Source organism: Trachurus japonicus, chromosome 3, assembly GCF_045865225.1.
Source record: "Trachurus japonicus isolate A0001 chromosome 3, Traja_1.0".
Lineage (NCBI taxonomy): Eukaryota > Metazoa > Chordata > Actinopteri > Carangiformes > Carangidae > Trachurus > Trachurus japonicus.
The window spans coordinates 37,002,600-37,022,062 of NC_140909.1; the positions used below are offsets into that span (position 1 = coordinate 37,002,600).

A 19,463-nucleotide genomic window follows, 5' to 3' on the forward strand; every position below is an offset into this window, starting at 1 on the left:
AGAGTCTGTCTGTTGTCATACAGTATATGCCACTGGTAATTAAATACATTCACAATATCTGTCGGTACAGTCAGTTAGACTTGTGTACTTCATCAAATCCAATAATAAACAAAACGAGAGATTCACATGGCCAGAAAGTTGTGCAATTATGCATCCAATATAAGTTACTGGCATTAGCAAAGCAAATGTTAACTGTGAATAAGCTATTAAATACAACATACCCCAGACGTCTCACAAGGCATTTGGCAGCTTGAGCTGAACTCATTCTGGCAGTTTCTTAAAGACTCTTGAGGTCAAAAGAGGGATTATGCATTATGAGTGGAAAGATTGCTCTCATGTTACTGTTTGGTTACTCTGATACATAACCATATGCATGTTGTATGCATGTTGAAAAACACTGATGCAGTGATTGCGCTGTCATCATATATTACCTGTCAACCTAGAACTCCAGGCATGCTGCACTATTGATTGACACAGCGCTCCAACAAGAGGGAACAAAATAGGAGTTGGGCTATTAAATCAAACTGCATGCAGTAAAATCATAAGTAGCCACAGTTCAGTTTTGCCATGATGCTGTAATCTTGGCGAGATACTCTGCCAAAACATTAAAGGAAAATCCCGAAGTGCATGAAGACAAATGTCTGTCAAATTTCTTGTTTCCAGGAGACATTATTTCAGTCTTCTGAAGTCACAGCCTTCAATTACAGTATCAAGTTCTTTCTTTTGTTTCTGATTCAGATACAGCTTCTGCATAATAACTGTTTTGTCAATGTCAGGCCAGTTCACAGCACAGCGACATGCAGTATGCTATATTCTTAAGTACAGTGCACACTGTGCATACCAACCTGCCTCGCTAATGGGAAGAAATGTAAATGCAGGCATGATAGCAACTTACACTTGTCTGACTATATCCATCACTGACACAAGGCATTACTTAGTCCCTTAGGGCATCTTTTCATATGTTTTTTTTTTTTTCTCTAGCAGAAAAGGTAGGGAAAAAAAGCGTGGGTTTTGTTACTATGGCAACGATATCTTGACACCAATGCCTTTCTGAAAAGTTGCTGGGTGCAGCACCTTTTCTCGAGACAGCGGTGTACACTTCCTGTGAGAAAAAAAAGACACCAAACCCTCACTTGAACAATCACTACTGAACCACTAATCTAATCTGATTCTAAACTGAACCCCTAAACTAAGTCTTGACCTTTCAAACAACCATGTAAACAATTTGGTCCCAACCAAGACCCAAGAAAGTGCAGTGGACTCCTGGTTTTTAATGGAAAAAGCCCCCCCACACACAGCCATCAATATTGAGGAGCAGAGGACAATTTAGTTTGAACCTTCTAGCATCAAAATAATTGGTTTTAGCCTTTAAGGTCAAATGGGAATTTAAAGGTTTTAAAATGTATTCAATGTAAAGCTGAATTTCGAAGAAATGAGATAAGAATATAGGGTGAACTTAATTTGCTATTACAGCATCTATACTGCACAGAATAAAATAACCCAGTCCAAACCTTCTCTGCACTTTATCTTTCTCTATGTGCTGCAAGTCTAAATGAACTAGTGCATTATTATCATGCATTACAATTTGCTGTGATGGAATTATTGTCCTCTTCCCCATTTGACCAGACCATATACATTAGCCGAGTGTTTCTCTATAGATATTGCCTCTCTGCATTGTTCATCAACTAACATATAGTGTAAGATGCTTGACAAGCTTAAGGCTATTTGAAGAAAATAAGATAGGATGAACTCTATTGATCCTCAGAGGGAAATCTGGAGGGCCTGGCGTTTCAAAGATGAGCTCAAATATTCCATATGAAGTAGCTGGAACGACTCCCTGCATAATAATAGAGCCGTAGCCCATCTCCGTGCAAACCCACCCACCGGAGTAGTATTCTTTTCAGGTGATTTCACTCATTGTCGTTCCTTGTGTTTGTTCAAGCTGATTCAAAAATGGCAGAACAAGCTAATAAATCAGATGGAAGTGATGATGGTGAAGTCTGTAATGCTGAGAGCGAATTATCTGATAGATTAATTGAAGCACTACAACTGTACAATGTGAGGAATGCCGAGACAAATTGATATCACTTCAAAATGAATAAATCACAGCTTGATACCTCTGAAGTGAAGTGTTGAGGTGGAACAAAATGCCTGTGAGCCAAATTCATTTACTGATATTTCTTCTACAGCTCTATCAGTTTTACCTTATGATGGTTGGACGATGTGCTCATAGTTGCCCTGCTATTTTCTCATATCTATGTTCTCATAATGAACAGACATTTATTCTGATGACAGCAATACATCTTAAAAACAGATGTTTAATGTCCCTGCAAACTGTGTATGTGCAGGAAAACCAAATGTTCTTTTAGTTCTCATTTACCTGATGAACATTTTTGTTCACATTCACATCAGAGTTACTGTAGTTATCGTTTTCCCACTGGTAAATAGAGCACACATCATTGACTGTAGATACAGATGGACAGAGCCTCTGTGACATCATCCATAGATTTTAAGGGAGCTGCTCTTCTCCTGCCATCTGTCAGCTAATCCAGAAATCCTTGCTCAGTTGTCATGATGGAAGAAATTAGCCATAGAGACTAAAACCACTTTTTGTACCTAGTTGTTAAACATGTTTATTTCTGCTGTGATGTGTGGGAGTCTATACTATGGGGACTCACTTTTGGAGCCAGCCTTAAGTGACCATTCGAGCATCTGCAGTATTTGGAACTTCCATTCTTTGTTCATTTTACAGTGGAGAGATTGCATTACATTTGTGTATGAAGTTAAATTAAACCCTGAAATCTAACTGAACCGTATGTCCTACCCTAACAAACAAACAAGTCACTCTGATTTTTTACACTTACAATCTAATTGCTCTCTTTTATAGAAATGATTAATCATGTGTTCATATTTGTGGTTTTTTATATTCCTGAGCAAACAACTTGTTTATTTTGTGAGTTTATATTGATTTCTGAATTACAAAAATGTAGTGTGATGAAGTTAAAGTAGTAAATCTGGGAACAATTGTCACCGCACATTTCATGAACAAGTGATAATTGCACCTGTAAAAATAGCCAATGTAATTTTGTTGTGTTAAAAAAGTACCTTTGTTATTCCACTTCATTTAATTAATTCAAGTACAAGAAAAGTGGATCCTAATTGAACAAACAATAGCAACATCTAGAAGTTCAGCTAGTGATAATATACTGTAGGTTAAAGCTACTGAATAACAATCAAATGTAGAAAAGTATAAGACTGATGGTAAATCATGTGTAAAATAAGTACATTAATGTAATCAGCCACCCCAGCAACCCTGCATGAATAAGCCGTATAGCCAATGGATGGATGGTAATGAGGCTCTTGGTTGCTTGAAGTTCTCTGAAGACGTGTTGCCAAGAGATGTCAGATTTTCCATAGCTGTATTCATTATGTAAATCATACTCATCTCATTGAGAACTAAAATGTTTGTGTATGAGTTACACTAAAATATTTGCAAAGACAAAATCAAAATGAGAAGTCAACAGCATTCACTTCATGTCTTCAATTACAATGCTACATTATATTAGCATCTTGTCAGTCAGTGCCTAATAACATCATTAGCAGCTTTGTGTTTATTGCGTTGAATAACAAAAACAAGGACAAATGTCAGTAAACAAAAGAGTAAAATATGAACGCAAAAGTAGCTAAAATATTAGTCCGACCCGATTGTAGCTTCAGCTTGAGTACACTTAAAACTTGTGAAGAAAAGCAGTTAATTAAATTGAACTTATTGTGAGGTAATGCTAGTTTGAACATTAGGCTATTTATAGGTAAAAAGTTAAAAGTAAGAATGGTTATAAACACTAATAAATACGCAGTAAGAAATAATGTACAAATGCACAGACTTAATATTACATGTATTTATGATGGGAAAATACTGAGTGTTCATTAAACCATGTTGAAGATAGTGGAGGTAAGCTAATGGCTCTGAGAGGAAAAGTTTCAAAAACATCTTTTTTGCAACGTACGAGATAACGTGGCCATTACCAGGCAGTGAAACGTATCTTGTGAGTACTCTGCATTGTCCTTAAATACTGATAACTTTCTCTGTTCGGGAAGTGACTTTGTTATGGGTGATTCTCTGCACGGCTTGAATAAAGAGACATTGATTTCAAGATCCTGAGCGTGGTGACTCTTAGTTAAATAGCACTTTCTCATTACAAATCAAGTCTCTGTATCATCATTCCAGTGACCTTCTTGGGTAAATTTTCCATCAGCATATTAATTATAGCTACTGCGCAGCAATGATCGGGAAAAGTAAGCAGTTTGAAAGTGAAAGTTCCAAAGCTGTGAAAGGTATGGGTAGATTTCTCATATGGAAATGTTGCACGAGCTGAGGCTTGAACTCACAAGCTTCAACACCAACAACCATCCTCTATGAGCTAATTGGCATGTGGAAATGTCACATGTAGCTTCACAGATTGACTAAGCCAGTCAGTCACCTGTGTGCAAGACAGCAGCTGTTAGTGTGTAAAGGCAGATTTCAAAGGGCTGTCAAAAGTTCAGTTATTGACACAGAAATCAGAAAATACATAAATTGCATCTAAACAGCATGGAGATGTTAGTAAAAAAATGTTTTAACAATGATTTACTGGCTCCGTAAGTGAAAAACTGCCATTTTTGCTCCAACATTTTGTCTTTTTTTTTAATGGACATTGAAAATGTATTAAGCAAGAATTTGCAAGTACATGTTTACAATACCGTTTATAGTCAAACATTTTGACGCACTGTAGGCTCAATTTTCAATAAATCTGTAAATTGTTTGTGTAGGACAGTCTGAAGATGCTCTGTAGCAAGTTGTGTCAATTGAGCAAAAAGTCTGGGAGGAGATAGGTTTAAGATGTGTTACAGTTTTTGAAAAAAGCAGAGTGATGGACTTCAGAATTTGCAATGAGTTTAAATGTACAAAAAGTTTCTTCAGTATTTTGGTGAAAGTTGCAAATCTGAAGCACATATGGTTGATTTGTTGTTAATTCAGAGGCTTGCTGTAGTGCCACCATCAGGACTATTGTCCTGTTTTTGCAGCTCAGGCAATCTGGCATGGGACTGGACCTTTGTGCAAAGTTAGGTGATTTTTCACGCATGGGTAGTAGGATTTTCTCAGAAGAAGAAGAAAGAAGAAGAAGAGCATGCGGGATAACAAGACGGTCTTGGCTGCCTGGCCCCCAATTCTCTGAATTACTTATGTTAAATTTTAGACAGGACTACATCTATACTGATTCTACAAAAGAAAAGTCCTGTCCTGTTTTATTGTGTTTCAAAAAAGGGCTTTGTTTTATGCTCTGAAATGATTCTCTGATGTCTTGACATTGCCTCGTGGTGTCACGTCACTCTCAAATAGCCACAGCGTTTGTTCAGACAGCCTCTGGCTGCAATAAAAAAGAAAGAAAAACAAAATGTAATTTTCTGAACATCTCAAAGAAATATCTGCAGTCGCAGCCTTCATCATTCTTGAAGCACAGTATGTATTTCTGTGAAAAAAATAGGCCATCTACTTTATAGTGTCACAGCTGAATACCACAGAAAGTTGGTCACTTGTCTGGAAGCTGAGGGCCAGAAATCAATATCCATGGCAGGCTGTGAGGAATAAAGCAATGCCGCTAAGTGACAGCATGACACCAGCCCTCTGAATGCAGGCGCCCCGTCTTTACCTCTCTCAAACAAGTTTCTATGATTTGAGTTCAGTGCCATGTACCCATGAAGCCACACGGAGTGAAATTTTAGGAGTAAGCGCAAAACAATGTGGAGAGTGACATAAATTTAATCCCACTTGTAGAAGAAAGTCTAGGACTTATGCATAAATGTAGGAGTTGCCAGCAGGTGGCTGAGTTACCAAGGCAGACATCCCACACACTGCAAATGAGGAAGTATGATTTTTTCACTTCAAGTTGATGCACGGCTCAGGCGGAAGTATCTCCTTGATGGCGGGGGAAACTTCATGGCTGATTGTTGCTTCGCTTTCACTGTGGAGATGAAGGTTGCTGTGATTCAGAGTTTTCTGATGGCATGAGTATATATATAGATAACTGTGGACCATCAAAGCCCTCACTAAATCAGACTGGAAGGCAGCGTATTGGTTCAGTAAGAGTTCTTATCTGTGTAAATAATCTGAACATGTATGGCAGCAAGCAAAGAATGGGTAATTTGCAAGTTGAACAAGGCAAAAAAAGAGAACTTGTTGCAAGTTGGGAAAAAAATGCCTGCAAAGATTTGCATTTGCATATACTAGCTGTATGTAAAAGTAGCTTTGGCAGCATTTTAATGACTACGTGTTCTTGGTAGTCAATTGAATGCTGTTGAAACAACTTATATGTCACTAAGATGCAAAAACAAGAGCCTTATTGAGCATTACAAGCTGCCGATTGGCGAGCTACTCTCCAAATCAGGAACGTTTAATTTGCTTTGTTATTTTTAATTAACATAGAATTACTGTACACCCGTACAACAAGTAAGTGATGCTGACTTTCATCACAGCAATGTGTATCTGCAGGCTTCAGGATATTTCAGGATGGAAAGGTTTCTGCCTGGTGCTCAACAGAAAAAGGTGTTTGTTTCCCTCTGATTGTCACATGTGAAGCTGCACAATTGAAAAAGATGGAAAACTTGACTGTGACGGTATCTCGGGTGGGTTTTTTTTTTTTCTTTGTGTATATCAAGGTGGATTCTGGAAGAAGGAGCTCTGCTAAATGTGGAGATATTCCGGATGCAACAGTTCATTATAAATGGAGCATGCCATCAGCTGTGCAAAGCAATAGATTAGAGACTTGTTTCTGTGATTTCTAATATTGTTAGTAAATGGTTTGTGGGTTCCAAATAATTGGACGATTCAAGGTTGTAAGAATAATACACAGGAATCCTTAAAGTGAGAAATATTACCTGTAAATAAAAGAGGATTGGTGTATTGGCTATTTCACAGAAGGTAGCTGCAATTTGTCTTTTTGCATGTTACAGCACTTTGGCTGTGTTGGGAGGAAATGCAGATTTAATACAATCCCGCCCTCTTGCTCCCAGGAGGAACATGCTCTCCTGTCAGTGTGAGACATTGAACCGACGTGCTCTGTGTTCGGGTTTACCTGCCATCCAGATTTCATTACAGACAAGCCATGGCAGAATTAGTGTAAATACATGATCTGAATATTCTCCAAATAAATAGCCTTTTCTTCTCAGAGGCACTGCTGGATTTACTGACTGTTCTCATGCAGGAAATCGCTGTCTGTGGAAGACCTTATGTTCTGTCCTCACGTGGGGAATTAATAAGACACAACTATCTTTGTAAATTCCCTAGCTGGTGGGTTATCAGTTCTAATTAAAAGAAACAACACAACTGGAGAAGCGAACGTGGAATAATTCACAACATTACTCACCCTGACGTCATCTGTTGCATAAGCAGCCTGGGTGAAAATGAATCAACAAACACACTACCAGGCAGCCACTGCTACAAAATGACAGTTAGCAGCCTGACCCAGCTCCTACACACACTTACAGTAGTGACCATGATGAAGATAAATAACCAATTACAATTACTTTCTTTTTATGCAGACAAACTCAGAAAAAGAGTAATCACTTAAGTTTTGATGCACACTTAACTGAGAACATCACAAAAGTTGAAACCAAGTTGACGCCAAAGTGATGAAAATGCCACAGTAGGTGTTTTTCTACCAGACTCAGGATGCTGTAGATGTCATAAGTATTGGAGATGTAATTCCTCAGGGACCATTGAGACACACACAAGTGTTCCAGTCTGATATCAACCCCAAAGGGAAAAAGAAGAGAGGAAGCCAGATACAGTAACAATAACAACAACAATGCATGGGATACAGCAGCAAAATGTGGGTGCAGCAACAGGTCCAACTTGGTATGCAAAGAGTGCTACGGGAGGAAACAGCTCAAACTTCCCTAAGCAGGTCGAAACACAGGAACGAGGATCTGTGCACAGAATTCAGAGAGAGACAACACCACTTATAGACGTTATATCCACGGCTAACATTAGCTATTTTAGGGCTAACAGGGTCTCATAGGCCAGTAGTTGACTTTTTAATGAATCTAATCACCATGTAAATTAATTCAAATGACTGTTTGGACAAGATTTGTATGCATGTATAAACTGATATACTGAATACAACACCTCTGCTATGACATTTCCTACGCTAATCCTAGAAGGAGCCAGCTGCAATAGCGCCATGCATTAACCACTTATCACTGATCACCTTTATCAATTTAAGATCTCCATGTTCATCTTCTTCATGGAGCACCCCAAAGATCGGTTTGTTTGGGCAGATATGAACACAGCAATCGTGCTTGGATGCAGGCCAAATCACCAAGAAGAGGTGGTGTCAGCTTGTTTCCATTCGAGCCCTTTAGCGGTTCGTTTGCAGTGAGAACGTAATCGACTCATTAACTGACACAACACGCAACGCACTGATGATGTCCCATGGTTCTCATTGACTGGCTGTGCTGGTTCGGGTTGAAAATATGTAGAGGATTCCTTTTTTTGTCTATGTTCAGGTCGGGTTTGGGCCGAAAAATATACACAAATGACTCAGATCGGGCTTCAACCGCGGTTTGGAACAGTGTGGAATTTAATTGTTAGGCCTTCTCCATTCCACCCCCCCCGGTGTAACCTCCTCCTCCTTCCAGTAACAGTTCTGACCAATGAGAGAACAGCTGGTTCGCGTATGGCATTTGTTGACAACTTTGGACCGCTTGTGACTGTTACCGCGTGAACGCATACGACCCAAAGAAAAATACAACAATTGTATCGGTTTAGCCCCTGAATCATAACTAATCAAACAAGCCACAGGTCTGAATACACTCTTAGAAATACTATTGATACTAAACCAGGAGGTTTAGGAGGTTTCCAAAACTGATTTCCTGCTTGGCTGGAGGAGACAGTTACAGTGCTTCTCCATTTGGAACAAGCTACCAGTCAATGTCAGTAAAGCAGACACTGACTCAGTGTTTTAGCTTAAACTTAAGACTCATTTATTTAATGTAGCATGCATTAAATAATGGTTCCATTATAGCACAGCACATATTTTGTCTTCCTTTCCATCTCTTACTCAACAGTAAAATTGTAAGAGCAGCAGCAGGAGCTGCTCTTACAAAGCAGAGGGCCGGCTGGTGGGTTGATATAAATAAGCAAGTAATAACATATTTGATACTGATTGAGAGTGGAAGGCGGATCCGCAGTCTGTTAACCCACCATCACACTCTGAGCCGGGCTGAACGCTAGCTGTCCAGTGAAATGAAGTGTGTACTGTACGTGTGTGTGTGTGTGTGTGTGTCTTCTGTGGTGAAATCAAGGATTCGCCGATAAGCTTTCCAGGTTTCTCCCTGATCTCGGTGGAGGCAGAATCGATGCTGCGTGTGGACAGCGCTGAGTTTTGCGGCTGAAAATGCTGAGAAAAGAGCATGATGTCATAAAATGAAAGTACACTCTCTCGCCATGAAGAACTGAGGGGAAAGAAAAAAGGGCTGTGTCAAAGGGAAACAGTGAGATACCAGTGAACTAGCAGGGCAGACAGGTATTATACACCTCTGACTTCAACTTTCCCTGCACACGTTTGATTTTTGATTCATATTCATACTTGTGTGTGGACTAATCAGGGCTTTATTTGCTTAATCAAAGCCTCATTCATTTGACTTATCTTCAGGGCACAGGCAACTCTAAATCTTGAATTTGCAACTAAGTAGGTGTTGATTGTGTGGGTGGTCTTACCATCAGCTCCTAGAAATGCCAGCAGTTGCTGCTGATTGCTCATTTGTTTGTTGTTGTTGTTGCCGGGGTTGGACTTTGTGAAGATGCTCTGTTGTATTTTCATTTCACGTTGTGAAGGTCTCTTATGGCTCCAATTTTTACTTTATATCTCTTGTCTTGTGTTACTGTGTGCCATGTTTGCATGCTGCCACGGCAACCTGCAACACCTGGATTTATTGTCCTGATTATATTTGCATCTTAATGAAACGCCTATAGCATCAGTGTCTGGAGAAAAGTCAGAATTGGGTGCTTTGCATATTAAACTATGTGTGGGGCTTGACTGTTAACTCAACAGGAGGTAACATCCTGTCAAAATCATCCAGCTCACATCATAATAATTTCTCATTTTGCATCATATAACTTGTTTTGGAGTTCAAGCTCAGTTCACAATATTGTTATGAGTCAGCAAACTGTAACTGTCACTACTGTCTGCACCAGTTTGATTTGTTACCACATGATTTCATGGCATTTTTCTAGTTTACAATTTCCTGGCTCAGAACATTCTTGAGTTTCTTTCTTTTTTTTTTTCTTTTTTTTTTTTAAAGCTGAACTCTTTACAGTGGTTCCCAAATTGACAGTCAGTACCGTTGTCTGAGGGTTAAGAAATGACTGACAGTCAAGAAAGCAAGAAAAATATATATACTTCTCCCATACCAAATGTAGTTTTTTTTAGACCTGCCTCACTCTTCATTTCATTTTCCTGGGTAATTTTAAATCCCTGTGCCTCTAAAACTAACTTATTTAAGGGGTCACAATCAAAAAAAAGAAAAAAATGGAGCTGCAGCTGTGTAATATCCTTAGTTGCTACATGAAAACACAAAGTCAGAATTCATTTGAAGTCATCTGGTTAATTATGTAACATAATGTGATGTATAATAAAGAATTATGTTTTTAAGCTCCATCACACGTGCAGATTGTGAGTGACGCTTTAAATTGCTCGTAAATACAACTACTCTATGGGTGGTTGTGTCATAAGGTTTTACTGTTAGCCTTTCTCTCTCTGTCCAGCACTGTTTCCAACATGTGACTGAAATGGATTGGACTGCACCTAGCCTATTTGTTCAGTGTAGAATATGACACTGCATGCCAACTTGACTCGATTTCACTTCAACCTTCATTTTTCTCTGTGCACTTTTGCTCTCACTGCATGTCAGTGACCATGTGTGTGAAATTAGTTTGATAGCAAAAACTAATTTTCGTTCTCCATGTACCGTCTTTGAGTCTTCAAGTTCATAGTGAGCTGTGTGTAAAGGTAACAAAAGGGTAATTATTTTCAGTGGTTCAGCAGTCATTTACTAGATATTAAGAGAAGCTCCGGAGAGGAAGTTACATTGGATTTACAGCGTGTGAGCAATTTCTTATGCTCACTAAGAGAGCACATTACCTCTGATGCAGTTCTCATCTTCTGCCTACTTCAGTATCTTGTCACTTTTCCGGTAAGACTATCACACAGAAATCCAGTAAATGCCCCTCTGCATGATTTTTTTTCTCTGCCATTTAGCGAGTGAAAATACATCAGGAAGACATGAAAGGAAGAAGACAATGACGGGAAGCCATTTTAGACTAAAAAACACCGGCATCAGCAGCGAGGAGCTGAGTATGTGGCAAAGCCGTCTATTACGGCGCTCTGTGAGAACCTGATGAATCCCAGCAGGATCCACGTCAGTCTGTAAATCACTCTCCCTCAAAATACTCATAATAAGCCTTGAAAGCAAATCATTGATAATGACTTCACAGTGAATTGCAGCTGTAAAGCTTCCCCACTGACACCACAACACAAATCACCGTGATGTGCAACATGAAGATGCATTTTTTAAAGACTAAGGCTGGCGTAAACAAAGGATACAGTTAGCTTTACAGGTGTTCCTTTGATTTCCATCGGGACACTGTCAAACACTGACAAAGCCACTGAGTGACAATCCTAAATAAATAGTATCATAAATGGTAAAATGAGTGAAACCATGTGCAATGCGGTCTGATACAACAGACCTGCAATAAATATCATTTTCATGAGGTTCTGCTTTGGTTCAAACTGTGTTTTTACTTAGAGATATTAATTCAACACATATTCCACACTCACTTAATTAATGGAGTGGATAAATAGAGATACTATTCAGTACAGCTCAGTACTGTTCAGCACCACTGATGGCAGCCAACATTTAATAACACACATATAATGATATAATCTATCTGTTCACTATTCACTCATGTTAATATTCAATATATCAAAAGAGGAAATAATGTTTGAGCTGCTCACAGGAAGTGGAAGGAAAATAATTCATGCTTGTAAAACTGCTTACAACATGATACAATTTCAATCTAATGTGGAAACTGCTTTGTTGCCTTTGAGTAATGAACGGCTGATTCATATGGTAAATAGTTGATATAGTTGAAAAGTCGCGGCGGCCACCAGAAGGTGGTGTTAAATCATATATAATGTCATGGGAGTGTTTTGTCAATCGCAGCCTTGTTGTGAGACTGAAGCAGTGAAATGATAAAGCTTGACCACTTCTGACCTTTGGGTTTCTAAACACACACAAAAAAGGCTCTGTAACTCACACTAGTGTATAAGATGCAGGGAAATGTTTCCCATGATGCTCTGCGTGCAGCCATGACTTAAATGTCAGAACAGCAGAGACATTAGAGAAGCTCCCAGACTTCTGTTGACCACAGTGACCCCTTCTCCATGTGATTATAAAAGTCCTCAAACCTAGACGAGACCTTTCCAACATATGTAGATGTGGAGGAGAAAAAGACAAACCTCAAATGTCAACGATGAGGTGCTTATATGAAGAGCTTTCTGTTGTGGTTCTTTTTGCCTCGTCCTCCTGCCTGCACAGTCAATCTCAGTAACTGTCCTCAGAGCTGCTTCATTTGGTGTGCAAAAGCATTTGCATGGTTATTTTAACCCCCCCAAAAAATGCAGTTTATTTTTTGAGTCTCTTCAATTCCAGATGAGTTAACTCTAATCCAGGTCAAATTGTTGGCAAAACCATTTGCCAGCTCTTTGTTTTGGCAAGATTAGTGTGTACATTGATGATTGGCTTATGGTAATGAGGTTTAGCAAAAGGCCTGGGATCATAAAATACGAAAACATCAAACCATACAGAGAACTGAACTGTGTGTGACAAACACAGATCACTTTTGGGTGTCCTTGTTAACGTCTTGGTGCTTGTTCTATTTCCGAATCAAGATGTTTTACAAAGCCAAACCACGGCTTCTTTTTTGGGTCATTCAGTCAGTTAAACCAATCAGTTGCAAGGTATTGCCAACATATGCAACCTCCTGCTGTGATAGTCATATGATGGATTCCAGAAGAGCCTCCACATTTTACCCTGATTACACTACAGAGAGATCTTCATACAAGAAATTCACATTGGTATCACTGCCACCTGAAATTCTCCTTTTTATTTTTTAATTAGTAGAAAAGTGATGTCAGGTTCTAATGTAGATCTATTTTAACCTTTGTTTTAAACATTTTGTTTATACTACAATTGAAATTTGGCACTGAATGGTTTTTAGTGCTCACAGCTCTGCTTCAAACTCTGGTTTATTGAACTGATTCATTTCAAACTGCAACAAATAGAGAGTTAAAATGATTTAGTTGCTACATTAAAGCTACAGTTGGTAAGTTGACAAAAGTGAAAGTATACTGCGACTTCAAGACAATACACCATCAGGTCCCTTTACACACACACAAAGTAGCCATAAACGCACCCACAGAAGATGTAGCATATCCATAGCAACCGGAGACTCCAAAACGATCTCACCTCTCTCTCACCATGAAACGTTGCGTGTGTGGAGGGAGGGAAGGGGGTTGACAGAGGTGAAAAGAAGGAGCTGAGGGTTTATTGTCTTGAAATTTCCTACCAAGTCACAGACTTTACTTTCACTTGCGTCAGCTTACTACGACCTATATGAGCTGTGATTGGCTGCTCCACCTGCTCCCTCTACCTGACTGGTGGAGAAGCTTTTGTCGCGGTGTGTTTCGGCAAAAACGATTACAGGCTGTAGGTGGAGCCAGAGGAGTTGGATCTGGTCCTGAATTGCTCATTTAATGTCCGACTATCAGAATATAGTGGCAGTTGCAGCAAATATGACTGAATAATTGTTACCAACTGAAGCTTTAAATAAACTAGGCTATTTGTAAATTATCTCTACCGATGACAGTGGTTCCTCGCAGGGAGCAGGTGATGGAGATCGTGGCTTGACAAGAACTTCGGCCATTGTTGCATACAAACCGTCACCAGCACACCATCTGAACAGTGTTATGTCCAAGAAGTTACACTGAGTCACTGCTTTTGTTTTGACCCTTGTGTTGACAAATTCTAAATAAATTCTATGCATGCCGAACACATCAGCTATAAAGATAAGATGATGCAGGAGAAAACTTTAAGAAAAGAAAAATCTTGTTTTGTGAGAGTACAGGATGTGCTACACACCCTGGGGACCGTCATGCAGAACCCTGACACAACCCGCCTTACCACAGAGTGTGGACAAGGTGGTATAATTCAATTAACTAGTTAAAGTGAGGGACTACTTTTGGCTACACAGCAACATGAAGTTGGCTAAAGTTGCAAAAGTTTTCCACAGGAGGGAAAAGGAGTCCTAGAGCAGAGAGTAGTGTGGAGATACTCAAGGAGACCGAAGACAAGACAAGCCGCATCCACAGAAGAACTGCAGAAAGTCCTTCGATATGCTTGGAACAGCCCACGGCTCCATACCTTGAAAAACTGTGGGCCAAGCGCACCAAGAAGAACCTGTGCTCTTTTAATCTTATTTAGCTTGATTCCAGAGAATCCTCTGAGTGAGATCATGTCATGTTTCTGTCTGACCTTTGGAGACACAGAAACCATCATGCATGATTTCATTTCCTCATGATTCAATGTTGTCATGGTTTTCTAGGACAGTTATTGCTGTCTGTGAGATAGTGGTTCCAATGTCAAGACAAAATGAACAGAGTTTAATTATCACTGCACCGTGTCTTTGGATAAACCTGCCCTGTGACTTCAGTGTCTTCACATTACTGTCAAAAGGCGTTTGAATATTCTCTTTTAAATATTTTGTATATTTTAATTTGCCTTCTTGTTTTTATTGTTTTGCCTCTGACAGTGTATTATCTTTATTTGGCTCCATATTTTAAGAAATTATCTTCATGAATTTGTTTTGTTGTTTTATCCTCGTCAGGCACTTTGTTTTTTTGACCAAACATAACAAAATTATGAAATTATTTTTCACATTAATTCACATTAATTTAAAATCCTAAAGGGCCGTGTCCACCAAACGTGTTTTTAGCGCTGACAGCGCTCTCAGCGCTGCTTTCCCAGGGCTTAGCCTCTCTCTCTCCCTCGTCAGAATGCCGCTGTTGCTAGGTTACAAAACGAGTCCTCTGACACTTCCGTGTTCCTCCTTGTTTAATGTAAACACTACAACGAGTGTCAGAAATACACAACAGCATTAGCGGCAGCTTTTGACATGGACCCTGAGGTCGGCCTACCTTCAATACAAGTGTGGGTCATGATTTAAACCGAGCCACGTCTCCAGTTGTGTTGCTGTCGGTAAAGTATGTCCCGCCCCTTCTTGATTCTGACATTGACGAGCGCAGCGCTGTTCTAAAAGTTGAACAGATTTCAACTCGAAGCGCTCTGAGCGAGGCAACAAAAAGAAGCAAGCGCCGAGGGCGTTTCTCCGCCGAGGGCGCTGAGCGCTGTGAGCGCCCAACTCAATAGGGTTTGAATGGAAAGTAGACGCCCAGAGCGCTAAAAACGCGTCTGGTGGACACGGCCCCTAAAACCTTAACGCAGCACTGTGTGTGATGAATCCAATGAAACCTGCATTCTGGTCGATACTTCACTAATCACAGTAAATTGATGTCATTGTGTCATTGTTTGGTTCTTCATTTCAAGCTCTTGATTGTGTTACCAAGGCAGAGTTCCGTCAAAATTGGTCTCTTATTAATTTGAACATCTGGCGAAAATCAGTTTCCTCCCTGCAGTGGTGAGCAATATGGTGTGGTAATCTTCAGTATCTCTTCATCATCATTTTTCTTGATCTTGTGATGTAATTAAATCGCCTGCCTGCATCCAGTGTGACAGTGGTACGCCATCGCAGGGCGTCGTGCGCCTGCTGCTCGTAACTGCTCTCTTTATACAGTACCACAACTGTAAACAAACATTCTCTTTCACATCTTATCTTTACACCTTTACAGTGATTGTGTAACATTGACAAATAAAGGATAAAGTTATACAGAAAATAGTTCTATAACATAAATACATATACACTGCTGCCCATAAAGTTGGAATAATTTTGTTTTCAGACACATTCCTCTTTTTATTCCTAATACACATCAGTAATCACCTTTGAACAGGTACTGAGTCCCAGTTACCAGCTTTGAGAAAATATACACTATCTATTAAAAATAAATCACATTGTCACAATCATTTCATGAGAAGAGGTAAAAATAATATTTTATTCCAACTTCATGGACAACAGTGTATATACTGTATATGTATGTGTATGCGTATGTGTATATGCGGTAGTTCTTTTGACCTATCATGAAAGTAGCAGTTGACAATATAATATAATATAAAAGCCGTTCTCGCAGGATTGCCCCCTGTTTACATGCTGCACTAATTAAAGTGTCTTCCATATCTACAAAGTTCAGTAAAATCCATTAGGGTGGTTGGTGCTGCCTGATTTCATTTCATTTGTCATGGTAGAAGCATAAGTTTGACATTTTCACCCCTTTTTTTCTCCTCATGCATCACAGCTGACTGACAAACTGACAAAAGTTAACAATGGAAACATCCAACTTTAAATGACTAAACATCTTAAGAGGCGGCTGCCGTCGATGTAGCTATGTTACATTTAATGGGCCCATGTTGGTTTGATGTTTTTTCTTGATGTATCTCATTCTTTTTTATTATTCCTACAACAATCCAAATGGTAGATCGTGTAGTGTCACATATTGTCAGTACAGCTACAATGGTGTTTGCCAGCAGAACTTTTTTTTTTTCTTTCTTTCTTTCCCAGCTGTCTAAGGCATCAGCGGTAAGCGTCAGATTTCGGTGTCAGCACCTCAGAATCAAAGAGAGAAAAACTTCTTTTTAGATGAACTATTTCGCACTGATGTTCAGCGATCACGCAGCGAGAAATCCATTGCAGGAGAGGAGGTAGAAGCGAGATCAGTTTCTTTGCCAACACGAGGCACGGCAGTCACAATCACAATCATGATCAAAGACGCGGCGCAGTGATTACAAACTACTCGGTAAAATAGACATATTCATGCCAGCGGATGTCCACCTTTGATTGAAAGCAACAAGCTGCCCCCTCAGTCTCTGGGGATTGTCAGAAAGCATTTGGCAAACACAGGAAACCAGTAAATGAAATGAAAGTAGACAAGTCAGGGAAAGTGGGCGCCTGATCAGTAAGTAAGAGCAAGTCTTCCTTTATGCTCACATACAGTATGTACCTCATGAAAGCGAGAACAGAGAATTAATGAAGTTGAAAGATTTTTTTTTTTTTTTTTTAACTCATTGAGTGCCAACCACGTAATTTCTCGTTTTTCGTTCCCATGCGTTGAGTGCCAAAAACGAAATTTTTCGTTTTTTGCTTTTTTTTTAAATTATGAAAATAGACACTTTAATACACATTATATGTAAATTTGGGGACTCTACGACGAGGAGAACTGAAATAGATGACGATCAAAGTCACATGACAGCTCATGATCTGGAAGTTTTTATCATAACTCAGCTTCTGCAAACGGAGTTCTGCATGTGGATGCAGCGCAGCTGCGCCGCAGCTGCTCTGCTCTCACCCGCGAGGCTGCAGCAGCTGGGAGCTGAACCAGGAAGCTCTCAGCCCACTGTCCCGCCCGGTCTTCATCTGGAGCAACACCGTGTCCTCCCCAAAGTCCTCCCGCGGTAAAATCTGATGGTCTCTGGACCAAAGCAGACCGGCACCACCGACCCGTACCACAGACGGACCGCGACCACCGGCGGGACCGGTGTTCGCGAGCCGCTGTGGCCGGCAGAGCCTCACGTTCCGCGGCGAGAGGCTGTGACACGGCACGGTGCGTCTGTGTTATTGCTGTTTAGTGGCGCCCCCCCCGCCCCCGATGGTGGTTTTGTGAATAGAACAACAATTGTTGTGTATATTTATCTTATACGAGCCCTTTGATCCAGAAATGCGAGTGTCTGAAGAGCGACAGACACAAACAGCGCACCTTTCATAAAAGACGCTCTATCTCCTTTTCTAGAAAAAAAGGAGGGATTTTGGTGAAACCCAGCCATGTTTAGCTTGACTTTTCTCAGGAACGGAGGCACGTAGAAACAAACGGTTTGTGGCCATTTGAAGGATAAAGTTAAACCTTTCAAATGAGCTACAGTATGTGTTGGTGGCAATAATATAGAATACACTATGGCTCTAAAATAAAAAGTCAAATATGGTCTAATTTGCCGGTACACTTGACTAAAACTTTGGAAAGGAGCGCGGCACTCAATGAGTTAATCGTGATGGGATTCACCCCAGGCTGGGATCATTTCTGATGACTCACCTCCTGCTGCAGGTCCTTGATGATTTTGGTTTTCTTCTCCATCTCCACTTTCAGAAATTTGATCTGGAGACAGAGAGAACAAAAGGAAGATGATGACACTTAATGTCCATCCATTCAGTGAACGTATTTAATGTAGGCTTTAGATGGCGAGTACACCCATTTAAGTAATGGGTGGAATATTTAATGCATTTAATGAAGACAATTATGGCCATTAACAAATGTCAGTGCCAGGATCTGATTTGCCATCATCTAACATTAAAAGACAAGACACAAGAACCAACAATGCATTAGTGTGACTCCTTCAGTCCCAAAGCCCATTTGTTACTTGCTAACAAGTAAATCCTTAAAATAGGTCACAAATACTGTTGTTACTGTACAAACTGCCCGATATTTTTCCTCAGTAGAGCCGGGCTGTGTAATGCTTAAACAGTAAATTCAGCATCTTCTTTATGTTACTATGTTTCATATTTAAACAAATGTCATTCCTGAAAAAAACTGACAGAAGCAAAAAATAAATAAATAAAGAAGGAAAAAAGGAAAATGAATAAATAAATGCATATTCCACTTCCAGTATTTTCTTGTTTTTTAGGGGTGAAATTCAAAGTCACATTTTTTTTCTTCTTCCCCACATTATAGCGAGTGCACCCGGGGGAACTGTAAACTAGACGGCACTAGTTGACTCACATCCTCAAGCAGGGCATGATAACATCAAAGGTCATGTTCAGTCACTGTCACTGCCCCTGAGAATTGTATATTTATATATATATATATATATATATGAAAGGGAAGATCCCTGTGCAGCATTTCATATTTCAGTTTGATGCAGCCCCTGTAACATCTACTGTACACTTACGTTTAATGCTTAGATTATGCAAATAGCAGAACCTCATATCTGCATGAGATTCATTATATTTAATTTGACCAGTGTGACCAGTTTTGGTGAATTTATATTCAGGTAATATATTAAGGCTCCGACCATAAATGAATACTGCTCCTTATAAACTGACGGTGGCACAGTAATAAAATTTTAAAACACTGATTCTCACTTTCCAGCTGGCGCCGCATCAAGGCTTTAAATACTTTTGTATAGCGATGAAAAAACACACTGTCACA

At 39.7% G+C, this 19,463-nt stretch overlaps 1 protein-coding gene across 1 annotated transcript in view; it reads right to left on the reverse strand.

The window, feature by feature from the left end:
- The window catches only part of luzp2 (leucine zipper protein 2), a 158,509-nt gene that overhangs the window by 44,958 nt on the left and 94,088 nt on the right, over positions 1 to 19,463 (reverse strand). Inside the window, exon 5 of the mRNA XM_085772226.1 lies at positions 18,351 to 18,413. Coding sequence (XP_085628352.1) covers positions 18,351 to 18,413 — 63 coding nt within the window. The remainder of the gene's footprint in view (positions 1 to 18,350; positions 18,414 to 19,463) is intronic.